Raw genomic sequence first — 16,767 nt, 5'->3', positions numbered from 1 at the left:
GGACGGGGGCGGGGCGTGGGCGGCGCTTGTTGCTCGGCCGCTCCGGGAAGAGGAAATGGCGGCCTTGGAGAGGGTGAAGGTGCTGGTGCTGGGGGACTCAGGTGAGGCCTGAACTGCGCATGCGGGAGAAGAGGGTGGTAGAGCCCTGCCCGGGGGGGGGAGAGAGGGGACTGTACCACGCAGACTCGGAATGCCCTAGACCAGGGGTAATCAACCTGTGGTCCTCCAGACTACAATTCCCATGCGCCCCTGCCAGCATTCGCTGGCAGGGGCGCATGGGAATTGTAGTCCGTGGGCGTCTGGAGGGCCGCAGTTTGACCGCAGGCCGCAGCCCTGCCCTACATTGGGGGTCCCCAACCCGCCGGCGCCTGTGGCCCCTGACCTCCTTTTGTGTGGCCCTTGACTTGGACACCATCAGAAACAGCCACAAAAATCACACTGGCTAAGTCAGCCTGTGTAGCTAAATAAAGGGATTCCACAGTCAAAGATGGTCCCAGAATGGATTGCAGGAAAGTTAACATTTCCTCATTTACCTTTGCATGTTTACTTTTGATCTAAACCAGGAGGTTAATCATTTTGTTACCTTTTGGCTTAAGATGTGGCCCTTTTTGGGGCATGCCAATGCGGCTCCCATGTGCCAAAAGGTTGGGGCCCTTGCACACCTTGCACAGCTAAGAGTCGGCTTTCTCTCCCTGCTGTGCTAGTTGGTGGTGGGGATTTATTTTCAGTTTGAAGGAATCCATCAGTACCTGGGTTTTTCCAGTAAAACAGATTTAGGGTCCAATGGCACCCTTAAGACCAACAAGGTTTTATTCAAGGTGTGAGCTTCCATGCGCACGCACACTTCCTCAGCCACATTGTCATGGAAGGGAAGCCATACACTCATAGGCAAAGTGTTCAAGGGATGAGCTTGTATCAAAAAGTGTGCATGCGCACGACAGCTCATCCCTGGAATAAAACTTTGCCGATGTTCAAGGTGCCACTGGACTCAGGATTCTTATATGGCATTTGTTGCCTCAAATAAGAAACGTGGCTCAAAGCATGGAAAGACTGATAGTATGGCCTTTGGAGAGAGGGAGAGAAAGCTCCCTCAGAGCCCAAAGCTCACCCGGGAGCTCATCCCGCCAGGTGGGGGCCAGGACTGAAAAGGCCCTGGCCCTGGTTGAGGCCCGGCACGCTTCCCTGTAGAGGCAGGAATGTCAACAGCATACCCATCTGAGTCTTCTGGGGTGAAAGTCGAGATTGTCTCTATTAATGATCTTCTTCTTGTCTAATGCTTTTTTGATCTGTCTATATCATCCTGCCATGTACTACTTGACCTGTTTTATGATTTTAGACATGTTCTATGTTTTTGCTAAGTTTTTTTCTTTTAATGTGGGAAACCCATGTAGTGGTTTCCCACAGCTCTCTTCCTTGTTTTATTATTTACAGGTGTTTTATCATTTGATCTTGCAGGACTGATCTATGCTCTTGGGCAGGAGTAGTCAAACTGTGGCCCTCCAGATGTCCATGGACTACAATTCCCATGAGCCCCTGCCAGCGAATGCTGGCAGGAGCTCATGGGAATTGTAGTCCATGGACATATGGAGGGCCATAGTTTGACTACCCCTGCTCTTGGGAATGCCTGTATTGTCTAGAGGTTTGCATATGCTTTAGCCTGGGAAGATTGAGAGCCTGGCACGTTAATTAGCCCACCGAGATTGGAATTGAGGAGTGGGGTTGTGAGGGTGACATAAAAGTCTGCTTGTACTTTTGCTCTTTAGTTCCAGCAAAGGAAACCTTTACTTCTGTTCACCATTTTTCATCAATAAAGAGATGGGCTTGTTTACAGCAGATCTGCTTACTGGGAACTTGACAGAGGCTTGACAGTGGGGTACTGACGAGGGTGGCAGCTGCAGCTGCACACGGCTGGGCATCGCTGGGGTCTGTATGCTGGCAACTACTTCATTTGTGGCAGGAATCTCAGCTTGGTCCTCATTAAACTGGCTCAATACGTACATACGCAGCAGCCAGTGTTCACCAGACAGAATGAGAAACAGTGCTGGCTCGCCCGGAACAGTTTCTTCAATCCCTCAAGAAAACTGAGCGCTGGGGCTGGCACCTGAAACCCTGCATGCCCGGCACATGGCTCTCTCCGTGGTGGTGGGAAGTGAAAACGCATAAACCCATCTCTAGCCGCCTTATATTGAATCAGACCTCAGCCATTCCCCAGGGTCACAGGAAAGGTCTTTCGTATCACCTGCAAACTGACCTTGAGTTGGAGATGCTGAGGACTGAACCTGTGACCTTCTGGGTGCCAAGCAGATGGTCTACCCCTGAGCCATGGCCCCTCTCCTTCCTCCAGCTCTTAGAGTGTTGCGTGCCTGGAGCACTCACCTCCTGCAAAAAGAAGTGCATACAGGTGTTAGACTCACCTGTGCATCTTTCAGGTTGGCTGATGCCTGATGGGTAGCATCCTGAATGGAGCCACACCCTCCTAAGACCACCAATGTCACTGGACTTGGGAGATAATAACTCTGTTTAGGATTAAGTCTCCGTCCATTGGCTGCTTTAAGGCCTGCCATGTTTAATTCTGGCTGTAAGCTTTCCTGCTTCAGGTAGTGTGCATGCACATGCTGGGTGACCTTGGGCCAGTCCCAGTTCTCTCAGTGCTTTCCCAGACTTGCCTACCTCATAGGATGTCTGTTATGGGTAGAGGAATCATCGAATCATAGAGTTGGAAGGGACCTCCTGGGCCATCTAGTCCAACCAACCCTATCATTCATCCACTGTCACCTGCCACCCCCTTGGACCTTCACAGAACCAGAAGGCAGAATCAAAGGATGGGAAGGCATTGAGACTCCTTCGGGTACTAAATAGCAGGGTACAAAAAAAACAGCTCGTCTTCTACTGCAGATGAGCACAGCTACCCATCGGAAAGAACTCTTTTTGCATCACAAGATTAGTTTCTGAACCGGGGGGGTTTGAATTGGTCCTGCGTGTGTGAATCAGAGCGGAGTGTCTGCTAAGCCCAGGCACCTCTTCTGACCTCAGACTGCAATAACGTGAAAGGCAGTGTTCCTTGCGTTCTCACCATGTCTGTGTAATTCGTCTCGCAGGTGTGGGGAAGTCGTCGCTGGTCCACCTGCTGTGTCACAATCAGATGCTGGGAAACCCGTCTTGGACTGTGGGCTGCTCCGTTGACGTCCGAGTAGGTGAACCATTTCGGGGACGTGGCACATGTTTCAGAGAGCGTGCGAAGGGAGCCGTGGGATATAAGCGAAAGCCCTGGAGCCTAGTTGGGAAAGCGAAGTCCGTATAGTCCAGGGGTGGCCAAACGGTGGCTCTCCTCAGGTCCATAGACTATAATTCCCTTGAGGCCCTGCCAGTGTGCTGGCAAGAGCTCATGGGAATTGTAGTCCTTGAGCCGAGCCACAGTTTGGTCACCCTTAATTGAGGGGATCGGCCCCTGTCCCCAGCATTCCTTTTTGCCTGGCCTGATTGGAGCTGCCCCACCCGAGAACTTTTCCCTTGGCTGCCCGGTTAGAGGATGGGACTTGGCAGGTGTGTCACGGGGCACCCTGAACGTTGACCGCATTATGTACAAGTGATGGTGGGACTGTCATGCACAACTGTATGGGTTCATATTGCAGTGTATCGCTTTCTGGCTCAAAGGCAGGCATTTGTGTTTTGCTTCCCTTGTCAGATTCACGACTACAAAGAAGGCACTCCTGAAGAGAAGACCTATTACATTGAACTGTGGGATGTCGGCGGTTCCGTGGGGAGCGCCAGCAGCATCAAAAGCACGCGGGTCGTGTTCTACAATTCGGTCAATGGTAAGGTAGGCTCTCCTTCCTCCATGCCCAGTACTACATTCGCATGGGGTTGGCTGGCATCTTGCCTGCTGTTGTGCCCTGGATCGTCCTGTGTGGGAGAGGGGAGGGGATATATTGCACCAGCTCTCTCTCTCTCTCTTTATGTGCCCTTCTAGCCTTGGTTCAGAAGGGAGAGGTGATATGCTGTTGCCCCCGCACTGCTCTGCAGACCTGGGAGGCTGGTCATGCATGTCCTCCTTGGCCACCCTCCAAAGCTACCTAAACAGGCTGCGTGATTTGTATGTGCCCCGTGGGTGCCTGCGAGGACCTCTCCAGGACAAAGTCCAGCACCCTCATACTGGGGAGGCTCCAGTGTCAATTCAGCAGCCACCTGCTCGGCTGTCTCCCCCACTGAGCCACCTCCCTGGCCTCCACAGCAGCCAACACCCCCACTGCTAGCCACAACACACCAGCTATCATTGGGTTGGCCAGGGCAGCTGCCAGTCAGCCGCTGGTAAGCCCCACCCCTCTCCACTGCTGCATATACCCCCTTTCTCCAGCTGTCGTTGCATGAATTATCTCCCGCTCGTCTTTCATCCCTGCTGTCTCTGACTCTCTTCCAACTGGAAATGTCACAGGAAAGAACAGACTCTGGCATCAGCATGCTCTCTCCTGCAGCGTGAAAGCCAGCATGCGCCGCAGTCTCTGCCCCCTTAATTAATGCTCCCTGGAAAGACATGCTGAGCGCCACTGACAGGTTGGCCGTGGATGCTTGTTACATCCTGTGGCCGTTGCGAGCGAAAAGAGCTCGTGGATCGTGCCCACTCCCTTAGCAGCCGCTGAAGGTGCTGACCAAGTGCGGAGGAATTTTGAGTTGACGTAAAGAGAGAGAACTTGTCTAACTCGAACAGAAACTAGCAGGTGATAAATTTTTAACTCAGCAATCAGTCACATACCAAAATAATATTGCACGTAAAGAAGAGCTGGGTTTTTTATGCCCCCCGTTCCCTGCTGGGAGGAGTCCCAAAGCAGCTTTCAGACGCCCTTCCCTTCCTCTCCCAGGGGGGCCAAGAGAGCTTTAGTCCCCTGCCGCTGGTGAACACGACTTGCATGGTTCTCTGGGCAGGATCCAGACCTCTTTGTTCTTCCAATCTGATTTGGGTGAAGTTAGGAACACTCCGTTTAGTAAAGGCCTGGCCCTTTTCTTCTTTAGGCATCGTTTTAGTTCACGACTTAACCAACAAGAAGTCCTCCCAGAACTTGTATCGATGGTCTTTGGAAGCTCTTAATAGGGACACGGCCCCCTCAGGGGTCCTGGTAACGAATGGGTGAGTGCACAGAGATGCTGAGCCATCTTCACTTCTCGGGGCGGGGGGGAGAGAGATGCGGCAGTATTATGGAAAGGGAGAACATTGCACTAGCCTTGCAGGGGGGTCTCATTTACTGGAAGGGTGTGTACACTGTAACATTTGGGTCTGTGGCTCAGTAGTAAAACATAGCTTCATACTATGCAGAAGATCCCAGATTCAATCTCTGACATTTCCAATTTACTTATTTATTTATATTTATCTAACCCCCTTCCCCAAAGGCTCAGGGAACTGCAGAACTGGGGCGGTATAGGCAGATGGCTAAGGGGGGGAACACGAGAGAGGCTTATACAGTGATGCTTGGGGTGGAGAGAGCGGACCAAGAGACATTTCTCTCCCTCTCCAAAGGGCTAGAAGTTGAGGGCAGCCAATGAAGCTGACGGGCAGAAGGTTCAGGACGGGCAAAAGGAAATGCTGCATTATTATTATTATTATTATTATTATTATTATTAGTATTAGTATTAGTATTAGTATTAGTATTATTATTATTATTATTATTATTATTATTATTTTCTTCTATGTATTGCCTGCACTTTCTCTTCGGACTCAGGTTGACGTACATCCAAATAAAACATTAAAATAATATTACATATATATATATACACACACATACACATATACATGCAGTAGACATTAAATAATTGAAACCTAAAGTGTCTTAAAACAGTTTTGTCCTTAATTGCCTGTTCTGAAATGACAGTGGGAAGGGAGGAGAGCTGGGGGGGGGGGCAGAGAAGTCTTACCAACCCAAATGGTGTGTAATTGGGGCCCTGAAAGGCAGGCTTGTGCAATTCAGTGGGGTTTTAAGGCCTCAACCGTAGGCCTGGTGGAACAGTCCCATTTTACTGTGAAACTGTGCAAGACATTTGCTTTCCCCTTCGGGATGTTAGCGGTTTTGGAATTCTGTCGGGGCTCCCCTTGGCTGACAGCCCCGCCCATCCTTTTCCCGCCCAGGGATTACGACCGGGAGCAGTTCGCCGATAACCAGATCCCGCTGCTTGTCATCGGAACCAAACTGGACCAGATCCCAGAGGCTAAACGCAACGACGTCCTGACTCGAACGGCCTTTCTGGCTGAGGATTTCAGCGCGGAAGAAATTAACTTGGTTGGTACCTTTGTCTGACGATCGGGGTGAGAGACCTTTCCCAGCAAGCAGCATTACTGAGGGGGATCCTGTTCCCAAAAACATTTTTCATTAAGATGGTCGACAGTGATGTGAAAACGGAGGGCCCACCTCCTGGGTGGAGGCATGAGGAGGGGGACAAAGGCCGGCATGGCAGCTTCTCTGCGTGACACAGTCTCTTAAGAACCACCAGTCCCAGCATGCCTTGCTCATAAACCAAAGGCAGGGACTCCATGCCATAATAATCAGGAGCTTTCATCCCAATGACTGTGGCAATTAAACATTTCTGTTCTGACCTGGATCATCTCCAGAATGATGCCTGGTCCTTCCTACATCCCACAAATAATTTGCAGAAACAGTCAGGACACAGTCTTGTTAGTGTGAGTTCGTACAAGACCCTTGGATTTAAAACTAGCACATTGTGCCCACATTCCACATTATGTCCTTTTACAAGGATCATGTCTGGAGCATTATTTCTCAATAGATGCTTGCCTCGTTGATTTGCCAGCTGCTCCTTCACAAAACAAGCCTCTCCTTTCAGCAGAGCAAGACAATTCATGCTCAGTTTTCCCACTGACAGCCAGGGCTTTCTCCTCTTCGAGGAAACCCCTTCTTTTCTCCGGCCTTCCTTTGCCACACTCTGGCCCTCCTGCTTCTGTCCACAATAATTCATCTCTCGCAGCCCAGATTGCATCACTGGATCCCCATCCCCCTTCTGAACATACGAGAAGCCATGTTGGATCAGGCCAGTGGCCCAACCAGTCCAACACTCTGTGTCACGCAGTGAGCAAAACTAAGGGGCCATCAGGAGCCAGCAGAGCTAGAACTCTTCTAACTGTGCCCTCCCCTCGCACCAATGATACAGAGCATCCCTGCCCCAGACAGTCCTCCATCGAGACCTTGTGCCTCAGAGCCACCGATGGACCTCTGCTCCGTAGAAGAACCTAAGAGCAGCCCTGTTGGCTCAGGCCAGTGTCCCATCTAGTCCAGCCCTCTGTCACACAGTGGCCAAACCTCAGGGGCCATCAGGAGGTCTACCGGTGGGGCCAGAGCTCCAGAAATGCCCCCCCTGCACTAAGGATGCAGAGCATCCCTGCCCCAGACAGAGTATTCCCTCCATACTTTGTGGCTAATAGCTGCTGATGGACCTCTGCTCCAGATGTTTATCCTTACCTCCAATGCCCTTCCTGGTCGCAGGCTTGCTCTACCCTGTTTTCCCTCTTCTGAAATCCTGGTCTGCCTGCCAAGGGGGTGCATTTGGTATGGACGTTTCCCGTGTTCTGCAAGGCCAGTGGTTATTCCACCCGGCTTTCTGATGTCGAATTGGTGCCCGAGTGGGAAAATTGTTGTGCAAAGTTGTCCTGATCCATAGCTGTGCACCAGGATGCACGCAGGAGCCCTTGGGCCTGAGAAAGTGCCGCCTTTTTTGGAGACGGTGGTTCCCAGGAACACCAAACCAAAGAGACCTTTTTTGTGTGTTTCAGGACTGCACCAACCCTCGCTACTTGGCAGCCGGCTCCTCCAACGCTGTCAAACTCAGTCGATTCTTCGATAAGGTGAGTAATTCAGTGAAGTTTCCCTTGAGTTTCTCTTTGGCTTTCAGATACAGCCTGGCAGCTCATTCCACCAGGCCCCGGCTGTGGTGAAGGCCGAGTGCATCTCTCTGGGGCAGCCAGTTGTAATTTGCTGAGCGCAGAGCTCTCCAAGGGGCGTGTTCAGAGAGGTGGTCTCTCAAGTACGCAGGTCCCAGACCATTCACATTTCAAGGAGAGTCTAGATGTTAAAGAATGCCCTTTAAAATGAGCATATTCTTTTAAAACATTTTCTTCCATATCCACAGCTTACCGTGAGTCACTGAGATCCTTGTGCCGCCAAAAGCAATATCTATAAACATCGTGAGCTCTTTGGGGGCCAGTTGGAAGGCCTGCTGGCAAAAGCCTCGTCTGGCCCGATCCACCAGGAAAGGCACCGGAGGGCACCGTGTTGGGGACCCCGGAGCTAGCTTTTCAGGGTCAGATTGACAGGCATTCCAGAGAAGTGACAAGTGACTAGGCAGGCCGGTAGGGCTAGGGAGAAAAGAGACCAAGCAGGGCCGAATGTTGGAGAAGCCAAACACGGATCAGGAGTGCTTTCTTGCGCTGGCAGAATTGGAAGGCAGGCAGCTTGGCCAGGCTGGCGAGTGACACATGGGTCTGTTCCCAGGTTTTCCGAGAAAGCTCTGAGCATCTCCCATGGCTAGGATTATGCGGCCGCGCAGCATGCAACACTTTTTAATTGCTGTCCCAGAAGCCTCAAGCTCCCCACACTCCCTCCCAAAAGTGGAAGCAAAGCTAGAGGTCCATTCAGGGTTCAGACTACATCCTCGGGCATTTTCTTCTCGGTGTTTTCATTTCACTTCAGCAGAATCTCTCCTGGTTATTCGTTCAGATGGCTTTAATTTTGGAGATCTTGGGGGGGGGGAATTGCTTTCCGTTGTGAGGAGAAACCGCATTGGATGTCTTGCCATCAATATGTTGTTTTGTAAAAGACTTTGCACGAGTGGGGTGGGTGATGATGTATGCAGACTTACACACCTATAGTCGTGTGCCCGTGCTAAGTGCACATTGCTTTGCTGTGTGTCACAACATCTGGGGCCTTCCTGCAGTCCCACAGAGTTGCCCTGGTTGGCAGTTAGCGTGTCCGACTAGGATCTTCAAGACCCGGGTTGGAATGAAGATTCTTCTCTGGCACGGGATAAATGGAGTAAATAATACACAGCAGGGGCAAGATGCAGGCGAGCACCAGACCAGAACAATGTTCAGACACTCTGAAGAAACATGCTTGCACACGGAAGCTTAGACCCAGGGAGATTGAACTAGATTTGCTACCCTTGGCACTCTGCCACCACTCCACAAATGTGCTGAAACCAGCACTCTCTCACACACTCCCCCTTCCACTTTATAGTCCTGCAGAGCCGGCATGGTGTAGTGCAGGGGTAGTCAACCTGTGGTCCTCCAGATGTCCATGGACTACAATTCCCATGAGCCCCTGCCAGCAAATGCTGGCAGGGGCTCATGGGAATTGTAGTCCATGGACATCTGGAGGACCACAGGTTGACTACCCCTGGTGTAGTGGTTAAGAGCAGAGGGCAATCTGGAGGGCTGGGCTTGATTCCTCACTCCTCCACATGAAGCCAGCTGGGTGACCTTGGGCCAGCCTCGGTTCTCTCAGAGCTTTCTCGGACCCACCTACTTTGCAGGGTGTCTGTTGTGGGGAGAGGAAGGGAAAGGCACTTGTAAGCCATGCTGGGACTCCTTCAGGTGGTGAAAAATGGGGTCTAAAAAAGCCAGCTCTTCTTATCTCTGCATCTTGTCTTTCCCTTTCCTTTCTCTGATCCGACTGGCAAAGCAAACCCAAAGCAGCCTTGCTTTCTGTAAGGAAAACACGATGGAGAGAGAGTTGTCCACATTCCGCAGAACTCTCGATCTCTGTCCCCCAGCAGAGAAGGGACTCTACTATCTCTTGATCAGGCGGGGAGTAATTTTGTTAAAATAGGGGCACTCCACCCCAAAAATGATAACAACAGCATTTCGGTCACTTATCGAGTAAGGAGTTAACCCTTTCCAGCCCACCTTTGACAAAGCCAGTCCGAGTAATGTAGATCTCCTCCACCTTTCCAGAGGGAACCAGAAATGTGTGCTCGCTTGCCTTATCTCTTGCCTCTGGGGATTCCAGAAGAGCAGAGGCATCATGCTGGGGGAGAGAGCAAGGCAAAAGGCTAATGAGGGATTAACTCAGGCTGCCAAACAGCCAGCAGGGAGGCTGAGACTAGAACCTTCCCTGCTTGAGACTCCTTTCAACTGAAAGCCCCGCTGGGCTACCATTGGCTTCCTTCCTACAGTAGGGACTGCAGTGCCACAAGAACATGCGTGCGCAGCACCAGCCATGCTGACAAACCACACCTCATGAAAGCACACGCATTAAACCGCTTGATTTCTGACAAATCCACGCTAGCCCATCTTTCATTAAAACACCAAATAAGCATTGTGCAAATGTCCCCTCCCAGGCTCATGGCCAAGTGGGTTGAGAATTCCCTCTGGCTTCTGGAATGAGAAATGGCAGCTCCCGAGAGTGAGAAGGTCAGGCTGCCCGGAGAGCCGGAGCTGGAGCCTTGAGGATGAGATTTCCAAAAACCTTGTCATGTGCGAAAGAATGACCACACCAGCTCAGTTCCTCCTTTTCAATATATTGTTTCAGGTCATAGAGAAGCGATACTTTTCACGAGATGGGAATCAGGTATGTATGCATCCTTGTTTTCGCATTTCTTGAGCTTCGCTGGCTGTAAGTTGACCCGGCATTTATAAGCCTTCAAAGATGATTCCCTCATATACATTTTGTTCATAGACTTTGTTGATGGGCCCCCACACTCTTCCTCACTCTGAGATCAATTTCCCCTCCAAAATTAAATGTGTTGTTCCATCACAGACTGACCTGCCTTTGTAGCATGGTTTCTCTGTTATGAAATGAAGTTGACTATCGTCATCCTCCTAGCACTGACAGATGTTTTGGTTTTACTCAGCCCTGGAACTTTTTGGGAAGATGTAGAACTCTTTTCTTTAACTCTTGTCAGAATGGCGGAAAAGGGTTGTTGGAATGAGAAATTCAATTTTTACATTAAATCAGAAATTTTACAATTAGGAGTTCTTAGTTACAGCATTTTGAGAAGTTTCTTAAGCTTTTAGATGTTGAGATTCTTTTCTCTGAGAAGCTTTGGTTACTGTAGTTATCCAAAACACATCTATTTTTCATCTTTGTCTTTTTATGTATTGAGTTCCTCTGAACTCAGTTGTTTCATGTATTGTTTATAATGGGGAGGGATTAACTCCCTTTGTACTTATATACATAGGTACTTATATACATAAGTATAATAAACAAACAAATAAATAAATAAACTAGCCTGGTTTCTATATCAGGTACCTCCTGCTGTATATCAGGTATCCCCAGTTTCCCTTGCTAGAAGTACTAGTATCCCTCTGCATTCTGAGGAATCTGGAGCAAGCTTTCTCTCACACAAGTCAAAGGAAATCCTCATACCTGATTTACCCCTTTTACCTGGGCAGGGATCCTCCCGCTTTTACAAGAATTCTTCCCTCACTTTTGACTTGAATTGGGATATTCATCTCTCTGCCCAAATTCCCTCTGCCAATTGTCTGCCCCATTTCTCCAGACACTGTCTTGTTCGACTTTCAGTAAAGACTCTTTTCTTTAACTAAGATAACCCTTCACTCGCTATTACTTCAGCGCTTGGAATCTGGCATTTATGTCTTGTCATTTATGTCTTCCCTTTTCATCATTCATGGCTAAATTTCCCAAGGCAGCCTTTAGCTTCCCTAGATAAGGCTGCTGGGCAACCGGCAAGATGTTTTTTTTTTGTTTTTTTTTGGGGGGGGGGGCTGAGTCCTTTGAGAAAAATAAAAAATAAAAATAAAGCCTTGGCTACTTCCGAGAGGTTCTGACCATAAGAGTTTCTGGCAATTTCTAGAGCTACTCAGAAGTCATCCAGGGTAGATCCAGCAATCACCAGAAGCACTCTGATAAGATTACTTCTGGCGATTGCTAGAACTATCCCCTCACTTGTGGGTAGCTCTAGGAATCATCAGGAGCTCAATGGTCAAACTTCCTCTAAGGCCCTATTCTTCCCTTTAAAATTTCTGCCCAGGGCGATTGTATGCATACACACACCCCTGCCAGCCTCATTTTCCCGCCCGTTGAACATCAGCAGGCAAGGGCTACAATTGCCTGGCGGTGTCCCACCATGAGTGGGCAGGTGGGGGCCCCAGCCATAGCCCTCCTGCGGCTGCTCATACTTTCTGTCCTGGCCAGGCACCATCGAGGAAATGCTGCTTATTCTGCATTGATTATTACTGGTAGAACAATATCTTTAATGAGATTAAGAGGGAAGAAAGCCAAGGTAACAGCTTAAAACCTGAACCCTCGCCAAAGGAAGATGGAAAGGGAGGAAGAAGTGAAAACTCTAATGTAATTGGCTGCAACGGCTAAATTCACTCTTGGGATGTAGCCTACAACATTCCTGTTACACAGTATTGCAAGCCAAGGACTGGAATGAGCAAACTGGACAGTTGCCTGGGGAAGAAGAAAAATGGTGTGTAGAAAGTAGCAGTGCCAGGTCCTCCTGACAACCAGCGAGGGTCTAGCCCAGGGGTAGTCAAACTGCGGCCCTCCAGATGTCCATGGACTACAATTCCCAGGAGCCCCCTGCCAGCGAATGCTGGCAGGGGGCTCCTGGGAATTGTAGTCCATGGACATCTGGAGGGCCGCAGTTTGACTACCCCTGGTCTAGGGGGACGGGGTGTACTGGGAGCAGGAGAGAGGCTCAGCTGATGTGCAGCCACATCCCTACATCACTGCCGTGACCCAGAAGTGATGCTTTCTCATCCGGGGCGTCAGGGTGACGCTCTGGTATATTGGCAAGAATTCTATGGTAAATTTGGCTTTTACCATAGAGGTTTTGCCCACATACTAGATCATGACATACGTGCACACACACACAAGATGTCCGGAAGTGATGACGTAACTTCCAGGTCATGTGGGCAGTGAGGTAGGCATCTTGACAGAACCCCTCTCTCTTTTCAAGGTAAGCCTTTCCCTTCAGCCAGATGGCCGGCAGCTGGGTGGTGGGGCCTGTCAGTGGGAGACCCCATTCCTGTACGGGGGGGGGGGGGGTATCTGGCAAGCATAGTAGAAGAAAATGGGGGGGAGGGTTCTTGTAGGGAAAAAATCTTCACTATTTGTGAAACCCCAGTACATTTTGCATCAAGCTTCTTCAGGGGGATATATCACTGTAATAATGTAAGAATAAATTTGATACATAATTAGATACAATTAAAATACCTTTAAAATATTCAAATAAATAGAAGAGATATACAGAGCACATACAGAATATAATAATATAGAAAAAAACAAAATTATCCATAATCATACCCAATTACAATTAACTGACATGAAACTTGTTGGGGTTTCGCAAATATTAAAGATTCCTTTGCTACAAGCCCCAGTTGTTGTGGTTTTTCCCTCTGTTTTCTTCATTGGGCTGAGAGCGTGGGCAGGAAGAGCAAAATTCCCATCTAGGGGTGCCTGAAAAACCCCCACAAGATCCCAGGAGAACAAAATTTGAGTCCGGAGGTACCTTTTAAGACCAACCAAGTTTTATTCAAGGATAAGCTTTCGTGGGCACACACGCCTCTTTGGAGGAAGCTTAGAGCCTGGATAACAGCGACTCACCCGTATCTTCATGGAAGATTTCCAGGGCGTCGGCTTGAGAGGGGGCTTCCCAACCTTTATGAGCCTGTGGGCACCTGTGGGATGCTGGCCCCGGGGTGGTGGGACAGACACAAAACTGTGGCCACCAGGAGGCGCAGAAGGCCACAAAATGGCCGCCTCCATTTCCCTTCAGTCAGCTGTCGCAAAACTGCGAATCTCCAATAGCAAACAAGAAGCTTTGCTGGGCAGCACTTGGGGGGGCATGCTGGCACCTACAGGGCGCCTGTTGGGGACCCCTGCTTGAGAGAGCCAACGCTGGCTTTCCCAGATCCGACTCTAGGAAACCGATCTCCAACACATCTGGTTGGTCTTCAAGGTGCTGCCAGACTCGAATGTTGCTCTTCTACCCCAGACCGATGGCTGCCCCCCCCCACACACACACACACACACAGGCTGGAAGAATGAACCATGTTTTTTGTTAAGCGCCAGTGTAGCCATCTGTGTAAACCAAAAGTCACCACTGGCCACAGTAATAGGGGATTAGATAGAATCATGAAGGATAAGTCTATCAGAGGCTGCTAGCCACATTCAAAGGCACTAAACCTCTGAATCCCAGAGCTCGGAGGCAGCCTTAGGAGAAAGCCTTGGCCTCTCTGCCCTGTTGTTGGCCCCTGTGTGAGACAAGATGCTGGACTATAGGGACACCTGTTCCAATCCAGCAGGGCTCTTCTGATGTTCTTAGGAAGGCCTTGGCCTCTCTGCCCTGCTGTGGGTCCTCCAAAGGAACTGGTTGGCTGCTGTGGGAGACAGGATGCTGGACTGGATGGACCCTCAGTAGTCTGATCCAGCAGAGTATTCCTGATGTTCTTAGGAAGGCTTCGGCCTCTCTGCCCCACTGTTGGCTGTCCAGAGGAACTGGCTGGCCCCTGTGTGAGACAGGAGGCTGGACTGGATGGACCCCTGGTCTGACCCAGCAGGGCTCATCTCATGTTCTTATTGGCTTTCTTTTTCCTCTTTCGACAGATCCCTGGCTTCTCGGAGAGAAAGAGATTTGGAGGGGGCTTTGTCAAGAGCCTTCACTACGACTGACCATCTCTAGCTGCCAAGGGACTGCGGGAAACAATTTATCTTGCCTTGTAAGAACGCCATTCCTCTCTCTGTGGCCGATGCGCGAGCGAAGGCAACTCAAACCTCTGCAGCACACTCATGACCAAGGGTGCTCAGAGACCAGGGCGCATGGACAGAGGCAGAGGGGTCATTCCCAGACCTCGTTTGGAGACCAGACGCTTGGTTTGGGCTCCTTTGGAAACGCAAGAGACGCTTGGCCAGTGCTGCGGGCTCTGGAAGAGCACTCCCCCCCCCCTCGTGACTTGAAAGGTTTCTGAACTGACAGCTCACCTCACTGGAAGGAGGCTGCAGAGTCTAAAACAAGCCCAGGAATCAAAGGTCTCCGTGGAATTCTACCCGATTCAGCAGTTCTCCAGGGGAGGTTGGGCCGCTAATTGTAATTGGGAATCCCGTCTTTGAAATGCCCGCGATTAATAAAGAATTAATAAAGACGCATGAGGGGAATGGAAGACGTCTTCAAGTATTTAAAAGGCTGCCCTGTAGAGGATGGAGCAGAGTTGTTTTCAGCTGCCCCGAAGGGTCGGACCAGAACTAACAGGATAAAATTAATGTGAAAGAAATTCTGTCTAAACATCAGGAAGAAGCTCCTGGCAGAGCGGTTTCTCAGTGGAACAGGCTTCCTCGGGAGGTGGCGGGTTCTCCATTTTTGGAAATGTTTAAACAGAGGCTGGAGGTCTCAAGGGGGTGGCAGGTGACAGTGGACGAGCGAGAGGGTTGTGAGTGTCCTGCACAGTGCAGGGGGTTGGACTAGATGACCCAGGAGGTCCCTTCCAACTCTTTGAAGGCAATTGCATGCCGCTCTGAGACTTCTTTGGGTAGAGAAAAGTGGCATATAAGAACCAACTCTTCTTCCTCAGTAATCTCATGTCTCTCTCAGCCTCACCTCCCTCACAGGGTGCCTGTTGTAGAGAGACCAAAGGGAAGGTGATTGGAAGCCACTTTGAGCCTCCTTTGGTTAGAGAAAAGCGGCATATAAGAACCAACTCTTCTTCAGTAATCTCAGGGCTCTGTCAGCCTCACCCACCTCACAGGTTGTCTTTTGTGGGGACAGGAAAGGGAAGGCGACTGTAAGCCACTTTGAGCTTACTTCGGGTAGAGAAAAGTGGCCTATAAGAACCTTCTTCTTCTTCAGTAATCTCAGGGCTCTCTCACCCTCCCCTCCCTCACAGGGTGTCTGTTGTGGGGAGAGGAAAGGGAAGGTGACAGTAAGCCTCTCAGAGACTCCTTCAGGTAGAGAAAAACGTCATCTAAGAACCAAACTCTTCATCTGCTTCTTCTTAATTGGGCCACTATAAATGCAGTAAATAAAATAAATTGATAATCAATGCACATTAATATAATGCAGGGTTTTTGAAACCCTGGGGTTTCTTGATAGCCCTCAAAGGGTTTCCCAAACGGGAGGGAGCTAATTCGTGTTTTGTATAATTTTTAAATTTGTGAAACATTTATTGGGTGAGATGACCATATATGGTCACATTGACTGCCTCTCCCTCCCCAAATGGCCAATAATGGTCCTGGAGGGGGGGGTCTGGGAGGGCATGTCCACAGCTCTGCTTCCCAACCATCTTCTGCCTAGATTGTGCCACTTCTGAGGTTTCTCAAAGTATGAGGAATGTTTCAGGGGCTTCCCAGTGATTTTTAAAAGTTGAGAAAGTCTGATGTAATGGATTCATTGGTCTGATTAAAATCCCAGAAAGCCGAAGAGCACTGGGAAAAGGAATTTCCCCTCTCCAAAGGGTGTAGCTTCTATGCCTATTGCTATGGATGTTCTGGTAAATACATCTCCAAAATTGACAGTTGATTTTCACGGTATTGCATGCAGCGGGGCACGGGATGGGAGCAGCCAGCTGGAAAACGCTTCCTGAAATCTGTGGCTATTGGAATAAGGAGGTGGTAGAGTTAAGAGAGATTCTCTGAAGACTCTGGGCTAACGGCCTCCCTTGGGGTGTGCTCTTACTTTCAGCTGCTGGGGGGCTGTGCTGGAATAGTGTCCCCCTCAATTCAGATAGCCCCTGTCTGCAGCTTCTGAATAAACAGAGCGCTGCATTATGTTTACAATGTCATAACTTCTGAAATAATTTCTCAGAATCGTGTT

The 16,767-nt window shown here is 49.7% G+C and overlaps 1 protein-coding gene across 1 annotated transcript; it reads left to right on the top strand.

Annotated features, from left to right (window-relative positions):
* Window positions 1-19: 19 nt before the first annotated feature.
* RABL3 (RAB, member of RAS oncogene family like 3) lies at window positions 20-15,121 on the top strand. Its single transcript, XM_077346305.1, has 8 exons — window positions 20-101; window positions 3,099-3,190; window positions 3,686-3,815; window positions 5,008-5,122; window positions 6,116-6,266; window positions 7,769-7,840; window positions 10,521-10,559; window positions 14,568-15,121. The coding sequence occupies exons 1-8, from the start codon at window positions 56-58 to the stop codon at window positions 14,631-14,633; spliced, it is 711 nt and encodes a 236-aa protein (XP_077202420.1). The 5' UTR covers window positions 20-55; the 3' UTR covers window positions 14,634-15,121.
* The last annotated feature ends 1,646 nt before the right edge of the window (window positions 15,122-16,767 follow it).

Source organism: Paroedura picta, chromosome 7, assembly GCF_049243985.1.
Source record: "Paroedura picta isolate Pp20150507F chromosome 7, Ppicta_v3.0, whole genome shotgun sequence".
NCBI classification, from domain to species: domain Eukaryota; kingdom Metazoa; phylum Chordata; class Lepidosauria; order Squamata; family Gekkonidae; genus Paroedura; species Paroedura picta.
Note: the sequence above shows the minus strand (reverse complement) of the source record. Positions and strands in the feature narration are given on the sequence as shown.

Bases quoted from the DNA above. Each gene is read 5' to 3' on its own strand.
- RABL3 (XM_077346305.1), top strand. From the start codon at position 56: ATGGCGGCCTTGGAGAGGGTGAAGGTGCTGGTGCTGGGGGACTCAG. The intron at 6,267-7,768 runs GTTGGTACCTTT...TGTGTGTTTCAG, and splicing joins GCGCGGAAGAAATTAACTTG to GACTGCACCAACCCTCGCTA. The intron at 10,560-14,567 runs GTATGTATGCAT...CTCTTTCGACAG, and splicing joins TTTCACGAGATGGGAATCAG to ATCCCTGGCTTCTCGGAGAG.